Source organism: Anser cygnoides, chromosome Z, assembly GCF_040182565.1.
Source record: "Anser cygnoides isolate HZ-2024a breed goose chromosome Z, Taihu_goose_T2T_genome, whole genome shotgun sequence".
Classification (NCBI taxonomy): domain Eukaryota; kingdom Metazoa; phylum Chordata; class Aves; order Anseriformes; family Anatidae; genus Anser; species Anser cygnoides.
The window spans coordinates 190,164-202,207 of NC_089912.1; the positions used below are offsets into that span (position 1 = coordinate 190,164).

Sequence of the window (12,044 nt, forward strand, 5' to 3'; positions counted from 1 at the left end):
CCCTCACCCTCAATGCTCCTTGAAAGCTCTTGAGGTTTTCTCAAACCTCGGGTGCTTCCTAGCACTCTTTCTGAGCGTGGGAAAACTTTTATCCCTTTTTCTCTGGGCTCTGCCTGCCTGTTCATTACCACCTGAGGATTTCCACTTGATAGTTCAGCAGGCCCTGTGACTGAGCTGAGCAAAGTGCTGGCCTATAAATTCCTCTCCTGCTCTTAACTCTTTCATCTCTCTCCTGAGCAAGCAAGCCTGCTTGTGCCGGCTGGGTTGTCCTTCCCTGATCTATCTCTTAGTAAGGTCTGGGGCCTGGGTGTTGATGCTACTTTGGGAAGAGAAGCCAAGTTTTAGTACAAACTTTAGTGCTGGTTGCCCATTCCTACAGTGTAAAAATCACCAGCAGGGATGTACTGCCAGCATAATGTGTGTGCCAGCGTAGATTTCAAAGTGTGTAAAAGCTGAGCTGCAAAGCAAGGACAAAATCGGGTTTGTGTGCTTTTTGGCTTCTTTTGATGTATGACGGTGGCCTGTAGGAGGTGTTTTTTTTCCCTCTACCAAACATTTTGGGGAGTGATTTTCACTTGATTGTTTGGACTTTTAAATTTAGATCTGTTCTTAAATACAAGAAAAATGTCTGGTCTCCTTCAGAATTGTTGCTGGAGCTCTCAGGCTTAAGGTTATGAGGTTTCTTGACCGTTCAGTGAAAATGCACTAAACACAAAGCCTCTTAAATACCTTTTTCCTGCACTAAGTCTCCTAGGTGTTGGCATTGAACAGATGTGCACAAAGCCAAAATAACAGAAAAGTGTTAGGCAAACCCTGTGAACGGTGGTTTCCTGTGTTTTGTTAATTTGATTTCCCATATCCAGTACATCAGTCAGTTGTGCCAGTGCTTGGTCTAGCTTTGGAGATAAAGGAAAAATGAGAGATGTACAAGACTTGAATGTCAGCCAGCAAGGGGAAATGCAACTGCTTTTCAGAGAAAAAAAGATTAGGAAAACCCTTTATGGGATTTGGAAAAACCCTTCACAGGCCTTCATGCATTGCTTTAGAAGTAAATGGGACACAAATCCATTTTTGTCTTTTCCTTTGCAGGTCACTTTAAGGACACCTCCAAATACAGCTACAGCTTATCTCTTGGGTTTGGGGTTGGCTCTTGCCCTACTCTGAAGGCAGCTGTGCTTAGAGCTGAGAGGTAACGCCTCCCACCGATGGATATCAGACCCTCTGACGTGGCTGCTCTGGCCACGCCAGACAGGATGTTCCAGGCTCTCCTGGGAGTAGCTGATGGGCATGATGCTCTCTGTGCCCTGGCAGTCCCTAGAAGGACTTGCAGGCAGGGCACAGAGACTCCTGCCCACCTCTCTTCCTCTGTCCTTGCCAAATGGGCTTGGAGCAAGATGATTGTGGCAGGCTGGGAGGCATTTGTGCCTCTGCTGAGACTGTGGTAAGTGCCCCACCTGGAAGCTGTTTGGGTGGATACTAAGAGATGCTGCCTCTGATCACCTGTTGGCATCTCTGTAGGGAATATCATGGTTTACAAGAGGAGGGACCTATTGGTACAAAAACCTACTGGTTCCTAAGCTCATGTTATCTCTTGTGAAAGTGTCGTGGTGAAATTGTGGTTATGTGACAGCAGCATGATGACATCAAGTTGTCTTTTTAGCCTTACAGTTTTCTTAAACCCTTGCAATACGTCAGTATGCTCTAGAAATCGCGTCAGTGCTGCAAAGTGCTGCATATACTGCTGTGTTCTTGTGATACGTTGACAGAAGGGTTTTTGTCTATGACTTCAGGCACTCTGTGTGTGGCAGTTTAAGGTATACTGTGTCTATATATACATATACCCATCGCACGCCAGCTGTTGGGTTAACAGTTTTTCTGCAGGATCCTGGTTTCATTGCAGGAGCTGGGCAGATGCTTAAACACAGCAACTGAGCAAATATGTAGTGAAATTGGTTGTGCGCAGCATGTGTTGCATGTTTGTCCACTTGTTAGTGGGCACCTGGGTTTGGGCTCGGTGACTGCCCAGATGGGTCCAAAATCCTGCAGCATGCCTGGATTGTGCGGGAAGATGAGAGACTCCTAATGTCTCCCGCATCTGTAGGTGCGAGGTGGTGCGGTGTAAGCAGCACTGGCTGTGACTGCACCCGTGACCGTACTGTGGGCTGCTCCCTCTGTGCATGGGTACAACAGGCTGAGCTGCCAGCTGAGTGCTGTTATCTTTTCAGGGTGGGCCTAAGTCATCGTTCCTCACTGCGGAGAAGAGGGCGAGGCTGAAAACAAACCCTGTGAAAGTACGTTTTGCAGAGGAAGTGCTGGTGAATGGACACACGCAGGTCAGTGGGGCTTGGCTGCGGGTGGGCACTGTGAGCACTGTGTGCTGAGAAGAAATGGGTCCCATGCTGGGCTGGGTCAACACGGCCGGGACCCGCAGAGCGGCTGTACCTTCACTGTGCTTGTCTGACTTGGATTTTCATCCAGGCGTTTGGTCCCATCTTGTTTCCTGTGCTACCTGGTGAAGTGCTGGCATCTCCAGAAGGCTTTATCTTTCATTTTCTTATCAGGGCTAATGAAAAATATCTGCATGTACTACTTCTATCCTTTTGCCACCTTGTAAACTTTATGCCAGCGTTAGACAGCTGTGCCACTGCTACCAGGGGATGTACTAGTCATCTCTTGAATTGCCATTCTCTCCATAGTAGACTGAAGTTTGGGCGTGACAAATCCTAACCCTGAAGATAAGAGGTGAATCCTGCTGTCAATGCTCGTTCTTTTTCTGCCAAAATATCTGGGTTATCTCCTCCTAGCCTTCAGCAGTGCTTGGATGCCATTCTGTTCAGAGTTTGGTACTGGAGACTTTGCTTTGTAGATAAATTTGACATGTTCTCAAGCTAAGATGACAGCTTATTGTATTTCATATCTGCTGCATTAAGGGGTGTAGCCGATTAACCGTTACAAGTCCAGTCGGATTCAGGGTACTGAACTACCACGGTCACGGATTCACCAATAACGTACCACGCCCTTACTCTGGTTGTGTTCAATGAGAACTATCACAGCTAGGAACAATGCAGTTAAGTGCAATTTATTACAGCAGCGGGTACACAGGTTCTTTGGATTGCCAGCGATAATTTACTGTCTGCAAAAGCAAGCTAGCATGCATGAAATACACAGGTGCGCGGCCTGAAAATTAACGTGTTAAAAGGCACAAAGACTCTATAGAGATTTCTAAGTTTCCGCGGAGACACACAGTATAACCAAGTGTTCAAATCTCACCCAAAGGCGTCCCAGTGTGGGGGGGAAGAGAGGCTCTGCCCGTCGACTGATCCCAGGAGTCAGGAGGTCCTCGGGATGGTGTATTCCCTGACGATGGTATCTTCCCTAACATCCCCTCTCCCATAGGCCAATTTATATTATTTTCTATCTTTTAGGTGGAGCTTGAGTGACTCTAGTCAAGCATATCTTAGTTATGATTGGTGAAAAGTTTTCCTGTCTCTGTTTAAAGGAATGGGCTCCGAGAAATTCAGAGCACGTGCTCAGTGAGGGGTGGTCGCACCTTGGAGGCGGGTAGCTTTTGGGATGGAGGTGTGTTTTGGTATTATAATGATATTATAATGAGCAAAAGTACACGAGAGTACAGCATTTGTCAAAACATGACAGGTCGTTGGCTCAGGGTAGCAAAAAGTGCAGCTTATCGGTCTCGGTGTGCACAAGAACAATCGAGTCCCCACCTGGTGACAGAGCCTAGCCGCGGTGCCTCCACTCCGCTCTGCGCTCCGTACTGTTCCTTAGGGCCAGCACACCAGGTTCCCCCAGTGCGATAGCATCAAAGGCTGGAAGCCTAGGGAACGCTCAGGTAATGTGGCTACACCCTACCCTGAAAGTCTCTTCAATGCTGTACATTTTCTGTAAAATGTGAATATTAGTTTTATTTTCCTAGTTACTTTAGGCAGTTACACCACGATATCCTTGCAGAGGGTGTCTGCAGGGCATTCACAGCCGGCTCTGTGATAGACCACCTGTAACCTGAGCTGGGATCAGCTGTTCTGATGTGAAACAAGATCATGGCTCGCTGTAGAGATGCTGCAAGTTTATCACAGTGTTTCTGGTACTGATAACAAATGAGCTGAGTAGATGTGGGTCTTACTGTGGCAGAAAAAGGCAAGCACTGGGAATACTTGTAGCTGATCCTAAAGTAAGAACAGCTCTTAAGTGTGTGCTTTTGTTTTTGTTTTTTTGTGTAACTTACTAAGTTCAATGTGGTTGGGATGAACTGGGGTGAATTGGGAGTCTTTAACTATGTTGAGTTTTCCTTTTCCCTCTGGAATGAAGAATTTCATTATTCAGATGCCCCTCATCCTTTCCAGTACTCATTAGTGCTGTTCAGTTGTTAAGATCTGACCAAATCATGCTTTTTCCTCTTTGCAGTGATGAAAACTATCCCCTACCTATTTAAAAAACAAAAAAACAAACAAATAAAAAAAGCACAGCCTTTTCTAGCTTTTTTTTTTAAACTAGCCTTTTCGTCCTCTCTTCTGGGCTGTCTCTTGTCTCTCATCTCTGGTGGCAGTGAGCTCAGGCAGAGCTTTCTATGTGGAAAACTTTTAATCACTTTCCTTTTCTCCCCCCTACATCAGAGCAGAGGTGAATGTCCTGGATGTCACCAGCCTAGCAGACAGGCACAGTGTGAATTCTCTGGTACTTGCACCTGGGCATGTCAGGACCATTGCTTCCCTGGCATGCTATCCAGAGCAGGAGAGCATTTATTACATCTTTCTGGAAAAGCAGTGTTTGCATAGACAGCAGATACTAGATACTCTGCTTGCATGTTTCAGAACTACCCTCTTTTAGAAGGAGTGCTATATTAAGGCAAGCAAAAATGTATCATGGCCCTGAAAAACTGCAGAGACTCCTGTTTCAGTAAACAACACCGCTCTTGTGATCTTAATGGAGCATTGATGCTGATGACTAAATTATCTCTGTGGCAATTGGAAGGAACCCAGAAGCTGCCTTTTGCAGTTGAAACCTGAAACTACAGTTTAGGAACATAAATTGTTGATGAACCTCAGTGCTACCCAGCCTCCATTTTATGTTACGAGCTCAGTACATATTTCCATACAGCTGAATGATATGCAAGAGTCAGGTCCCTCAGGATCATGAAGTCAGCATCAGTCAATGTATTACTAGAACCTGTGGGCCTAGCTGTAATCTGGAGTAAATCAAGCTTGTACCAGACAAAACACGAGGGGTACAGGCTTAAGCAATAGCTGAAGCTTTCAGAATGAATTCATAGTAGTCTATCAGAGAGAAATCCCATCTGGATATTCTGGTCAGTTAATTGGATCTGACCAGGAAAGTGATGATACTTAAATTGTATATGAGAATTTATGTATAGACTTAAAGTTCTGGCTGTACAAGGTGATATATGACAATATGTGGAGCTACTAGAAAAATAGTGGATTAGGTGTAAACCAGCATCACTTTTCTGAAATTGATGGAGGAAGCAAAGGCTGTCAAAGATGTGATGTCTTCATGTTACTTAGCATGAAAGAGTTAGAGCTTGTGCTCAGGAGCAGTCACAATGTTTGCTCATTTTTCTCAGTGGTGACTGTAGATTGTTTGAACCCAACAAAACAGGGAGGGGAGAAACAAGGAACAAAATTCAGAAGTGTCTTTATATGCTTACTTGTGGTACTTACATGTCATATGGACTCACTATCAAAAGCAACTAAGGTTGTGAGATTTATAAGGTGTTGCACAGCAAATGAAATGTAGGAGAGATCATCTTCAAAATGCCATATTCAGCCTTGGTAGTGTCGTGACAAGTAGATTAAACTGTTTTAAAACTGGAAGAATATGCTGGTTCAAGAACATAAGAAAGATGTGCTGAATGTGAAGTCCAAGGATGGAGGAGTAAGCTTTCTCAGTACGAAAGAAGAACAAGAGCAAGGCTAAAAACAAGAAGAAAGGTGCAAATGACCTCTACTAAAGGAAGAATGTGGAAGGTGCAACTCTAGGCAGCCCCAGAAAGAGAATATAATATGTTTCCAGTTCCTTCCCAGAGCATTGAAGGGAGGTGCTTTTTTGGTAGCATGGAGGATTTAGATAGGTCTTGAGCTGAAGGCATGGCTGCTGCCAGTGGGAGGAAAGTGTCAGCATGGGAGGTTAGTGCTGCCTGCTGCCCGGTAATGGGAAGATGTCTTTTCCGACAGCCGTTGCTCCTTCTCTGACAAGGTGGGAGGATAGCTCTCAGCTTCCAGTATCTGTCAGGTCTTCCTATGCTATGTGGGAACCAGACGGTGGGCATTTCTGGGCCATGTGCAGCTGTTGAACTAGATGGAGATTTATGGTAAAGGTGTTTGTTAGACTCTCCTTCCCTCGCTCTGTCCTAGGAACATACTTACAGAATAAGTGGTGCCATAAAAGACGGTTGTAAAAGTAGAGGAAGATTTTCATTTGATAGGCTTGAGGAGTGGAGCCATGCGAACCTCATGAAGTTCAGCAGGGCCAAGTGCAAGGTGCTGCACCTGAATTGGGACAATCCCTAATCAGAACAGACTGGATGACGAATGCAGCCCTGTGGAGAAGTATATGGGGATATTAGTGGATGAAAAATTACATATGAGCTGGCAATGTGTGCCTGCAAAAAACTAGTCATATCCTAACCTGCCCTGGTGATTATACCTGTCTGGGCAGCCAAACTCCACCATAACTCAAAAGAAAAGCGAGAAGAAAGTATGCTGGAAAGAAAAAAGAAAAACAACTTACAGGTTGAGATAAGGATAATTTAATTAAAATGAAAAGGAAGAGGGAAAAAACAAGCAAAGGCTGTGTGGAAGCAGAGAAGAAAAAAGATCTCCACTTCCCATCAATAAGCGGTGTTCAGCTACAGACTGTGGTGCAGGGCCGTAATAAGCGTAGCAGTGTTTTGTGAGGACAGACGTCTTCATGATGAGAGCACCCCACCTCGTTCCCCTTCCCCACCTTTTATTGCTGAGCGTGACACCATGTGCTATGGAATATCCCTTTTGTTTCGGTCAGCTGCCCTGGTGGTCTCCCCTGCCACCTCTTGCCCACCCGCAGCCTGGTGGTTCTGTGGGGTTCGGAGGGAGTCTTGGTGCGGCGCCAGCGCTGCTCAGCAGCAGACGCAGCGCCGGGCTGATAGCAGCGCTGCTCTAGCTGCAAGCGCGGAGCGCAGCACCGTGTGGGCTGCTGCAGGAAAGGTAACTCCATCCCAGCCAGCCCCAGCACACCTGCATAACCAGAAGCATGGCATCGAGGGTGGTGATTCTCACCCTCCTTGGTGCTCTCATGAGACCCTGCCTGGAGTACTGCGTTCGGCACAGAAAAAGAGACACGGACCTGCTAGAGCCGGTCCAGTTGGAGGGTCACAAAAATGATCAGAGGGCTGGAACACCTCTCCTGTGAAGAAAAGCGGACAGGGTTGTTCGGCGTGGAGAAGGATCTGGGGAGACCTTATTGCAGCCTTTCAATACTTTCAATGGGGATTTATAAGAAAGATAAAGAGAGGCTTTTTACCAAGGCCTGTAGTAATAACACAAGGGGGTAACAGTTTTAAACTAAAAGAAGCTTGATTTAGATTAGACATAAGGAAAAAATTTTCTGCTGTGAGGGCAGTGAGGCACTGAAACAGGTTACCCAGAGAAGCTGTGGAAGCCCTATCCCTGGAGATGTTCGAGGCCGGGTTGGATGGGGCTTTGAGCAACCTGATTTAGCAGAAGGTGCCCCACCCCGTGGCAGGGGGATTGGATCTAGGTGGTCTTTAAAGGTCTCTTTCAACCCAAACCATTCTATGATTTATACCAGGATGTACTGTGTCAGGCAGAGCAGCCTGGTGCCCAGAGGCATAATGTCCAATGATTAATTAGTGTTGTTTCTTTTGTTCTGCAGGGGAATTCTCTTCTTTGTATGCCAAACGTTCTCAAAGTATACTTGGAAAATGGGCAGACAAAAGCTTTCAGGTTTGAGACAAGCACTACTGTAAAGGTAACTTGGTTGTCTGTCTTCATTCCCACCACCTCTCTTCAGTCCAGTTGCAACAGTGCATGTAGTGGAACTTGGAACCTCTTGCTTGCATTGGCCAGCTGGTGCCAATTGGATTGCCAACTGCTGCTGAGCAAGCTGGATTTTCCTTGTCCTTCCTGAAGGGGAAGCTTTACTTTGGTTCTTTGTTTTCTTCTCAGCAACTGGTTTTCACAGAACTTACAGAAGCTTGGCTAGGAGACCACTACAACTTTGTGAAGTGTGGTTGAAGTTGTGCAAGAAGACAGCTTGCTTGGAGGATTGACAGATCACCGGCTGTCCACACGAACTTTGCTTTCCTAGGAAACCACATGACCAAATGCAGAGGAGAAGGTTGTTTAATATAGCACTGACGATGTGCATACCTGAGAAGGAGAAAAAGTTTCCTGGCCTGGGATGTGGAGAGTGGAGTCCAGGTGTGGGTATTGCGTGAGCTCAGCAAGTGCACTTGTGCCTTGTTATTTGAAGCCCAGGTCCATGTTGCAGCCTCATTTCTGCATTGGTGAAAACATCTTCCCTGCAGGGACATGAAAACCAATGAACCCCTTGAGATGAAAAGCAGCACCACCTCCCTAGGATTAGTTGTGCTTGGAAGCATCACACATGAGTTAACCATCATTCTCTCCAAAATACAAGGCACCAGGTTCTAAAGCCATTAATCCAACACTTTCCATAATTGTCATATTTAGACTAAGGCCTACAAACTGAGTTTTTCTGGCCTGATCTGCACTGATCTGCAGTGTTGCTCACTGTTTCTGTTGGAGTTAATGAACTTTGCTTGTTCACACTGATGGCAGGCCGTAATTTCTTTTAAGTGTTAAATATTTTCCTGCAGCAGTGCAGTCACTGTGGAAAGATAAGTGATGACCATACTAGACACAATTGGGCTGGAAGAATATTCAGGGCAAAGCAAGGAGAATTTATTTATAATGCAATTAAGACTTTCTTGAAAAAGAACTTTATTGTCTACTTCATCCCAACTTCACAAAGCTGTTATGGTCTCTCATGCAGTGAAGTCCCTGCAAACCTTGAGAGAATCATTTGCTGGGCAGATAAAAAGAAAATAGTGAAATAAAACAAGGAGGCAGTGAGGAAGTGGGGAGTGAGTTGAAAAAAGATTTGAATGTCCATCTGCAAGGGATTTACTTCTAAAAGATGGATTAGCTCCTCATGTTTGACTTGAGTTCCTCACCTCTAACCTGGAACAACCTTTTCCATACCGGAGTTGAGTGAAACCCTCACCAGCATCCTCACAGTAACACTCAAATGTGTAAAATACTTTCTGAAATAATTGTTTTCTAAAGTTCCTGTATTGTTTTAGAGATCCTTGCATAAAACTGATACGAGTCTAATCTTTATGCTCGCCCCATGAGAACTGAACGCATTGAAGGAGTTCTGTTTCAGTTTGTACTTAGTCAAGCCTTATGTAATGTTTTCTGTTTGCCAAAAACACACCCATTTATTTCCATGATATTTAATATTCCAACAGAACTCTTCATATAACTGAAACATTACATCGACTTTGGTAAGATTTTCACTAATGATTATGGTCCCGAATTCTTGGGGTTTGGTGGAGAAAAATGTTTTTCACCAGTTCTTTTCACTTTCTTCAAAAAGTGTTGTAGAGTTCTAGAAAGCTAGAATGGTTAACAGCAAACATTAGAATTGAAGGTGACGAAGTGTTCAAAGCTACCAAACTTAAAAACCACAATTCAAAAACTTTGGACATGAAGCAGCCCAGGCCATGGAACTCTAGGAAATTAATTTGATGCCTACTACACCTTGAAGATTTGCATCTTACTGCACTCTTAACACAGCAAGCTGCAGTTTCCCTCCCTTGACCTCCTGCCCTACTAAAAATAATGTTTTCCTCCCTTCATCTGCTCTTCCCATGCTTCCCCTGCAGTTCCTTTGGCTCCCTTCATTGCCCACTGGGCAGCATCAGTGTACATGGGTGGCTCTGAACACTGTCCTGCCTGGCTGATGTACACTTTCCTTGCTTGGCTGTTCCTGCTGTGATAGCACAGGGACTAACCACCAAGCTTGTGCTTGGCATCACAGAGAGTCTGTCATCATCTGTACCTCCACTTCTGACGAACTTACAGGCTTTCTCTAACCTGGAGACCTCAGTGGTCTGTCCAGATCATCGTGTTCAGAAATTGTCAGTGAAGAAAGGAAGGCACTGGTTTCCTGTGAAACACCACTAAAAAATCTGCTGCTATGTTGCTGCAGCAAGGTTGTTCTTGGCTGCAGAGACTCTTGGGTGCCTTCGGGTGCCCTTGGCTGCCCTTTCATTGCTGTCCCACACAGCTTCCAGAGGCTGACTGGAATCATCTACACTCAGTGTGCTAGTATTAATCAACAACTGTATTTAAATATTTGACCATCCATGTGCTTTCCCTTCCCAGGATATTGTTCTCACCTTGAAGGAGAAGCTCTCTATCCGGAGCATTGCACACTTCGCCCTCACCCTGGAGGAGCAGTACAATGCAGCGAAGGTCCACTTGCTGCATGAGGAGGAGCTCATTGAGCAGGTGTGGAGAACCCCTTGCGTGGCCCCACAGCTGTGCTGGGGGGCACCGACACCAGTGAGTTGTAGCCAGCGAGGTGTGGAGAAGGCCCAGCTCCGCAGGTGTCACAAAAGAGAATGGCCTTGGCCCCATCTTCAGAGATGCTTCCCTCTTCTCTCTCTGCTTTTTGCATGTGTTACTACTGCATTAGCCAGAGCCCCCTGAGAAACAGAGCTTTCAGAAGCGCCTCACTCCCTTTAGAGAACTTGCAGAGCAATACCCACAGGCTGATGTGGCTTGGATTATGTAGAGCAATCAGGGGACGAGTATGCTTTGTGCCACCTATCAGACAGGCCCATCAACACAGAGGATCGGTTGAAATTGTCTTGAAATAGCTGTGTATTGAGCCATTTGCAGTTTCCTTGATAGTCAAAGAGTTAACCCAGCCAAGCACCAACTTTGATCAAATTCCTAATAAAAAAACAAACACGAGGTTAGCTCTGTTAGTAATTCTGTTGTTCTGTTAGTAATTCTGAGCTAATCTAATTTGGGATAATGAGTCTACTTGTGAGTCAGCAGTATGAACACGACACTTTGCTGGTTGGTGATCCACTGTAATGCAGAGAGGTTTGTTAGTTAATACCATCCATCCCTTGAGCATGTGTCTGAGAATTTCTGTGTAGATTTTGTTGATTAACTTGTACTGGATTTGCCCAGAATTAAATATGCTAATATATAACCCAGGGATCTTACATTGTAGTGAAATTATGGTGATGATCCAAGTGTCTGCTTTGGGCTGCTGTATCTTGAGACCAAACTTTAAAGCAGAGAAACCTGCCCCTTTGCAATTTTCATATGGCCTTGAAACCTCTGTCATGCTTATGCTACAAATATGAGATCAGTAGATACTAATAAAGTTCTATCAAATGCTGCTTGGGCTCTACCACAGGAAGAAGCAAAAAGCAGAAAAACAATCTAAGATAGAAATACAGAATCATCTCCCTGTGTTTGCTAAGAACAGTGGCTAATCTGCAGCCATCCCACTTGCCAGTGCTTTGAATGATTTCTGTGCGTCCGTATGAGCCAGGTGCTCAGTATGCATGTATGGAGGGACTGCACCAGTTGTTCTGGTATGATGCTGTTTGTCCATTGCAGGTGGTCCAAAAAAGAGAATCCCATGACTACCGGTGCCTCTTCAGAATTTGCTTTGTCCCAAAGGATCCCTTAGACCTCCTGCAGGAAGACCCAGTTGCCTTCGAATATCTCTACCTGCAGGTGAAATTGAGGCATTTCATAATTCTGGATCTTTTCCCATCCAGTTCTCATTTCTGCTTTACGCTGAAGCATGCTTTAAGCCAGTTCAGTTACATGAATATGAAATGCAGAGCATATAAGAATAAAGCATTTGTACTGAACTTGCATTAAATTCTTAAATCAGTTTGTGAGCTTGGCTTTTTAACAGAATGATAATGAAATGAGCTGGGTGACTCCCTCTAT

The 12,044-nt window shown here is 45.1% G+C and overlaps 1 protein-coding gene across 5 annotated transcripts in view; it reads left to right on the forward strand.

Annotated features, from left to right (window-relative positions):
• The window catches only part of FRMPD1 (FERM and PDZ domain containing 1), a 60,257-nt gene that overhangs the window by 34,486 nt on the left and 13,727 nt on the right, over positions 1 to 12,044 (forward strand). For all 5 annotated transcript variants that reach the window (XM_013202059.3, XM_013202058.3, XM_066987897.1 and 2 more), the window contains 4 exons: positions 2,226 to 2,333; positions 7,906 to 8,001; positions 10,446 to 10,571; positions 11,703 to 11,822. In XM_013202059.3, the coding sequence (XP_013057513.3) occupies positions 2,226 to 2,333; positions 7,906 to 8,001; positions 10,446 to 10,571; positions 11,703 to 11,822 (450 nt within the window). The remainder of the gene's footprint in view (positions 1 to 2,225; positions 2,334 to 7,905; positions 8,002 to 10,445; positions 10,572 to 11,702; positions 11,823 to 12,044) is intronic.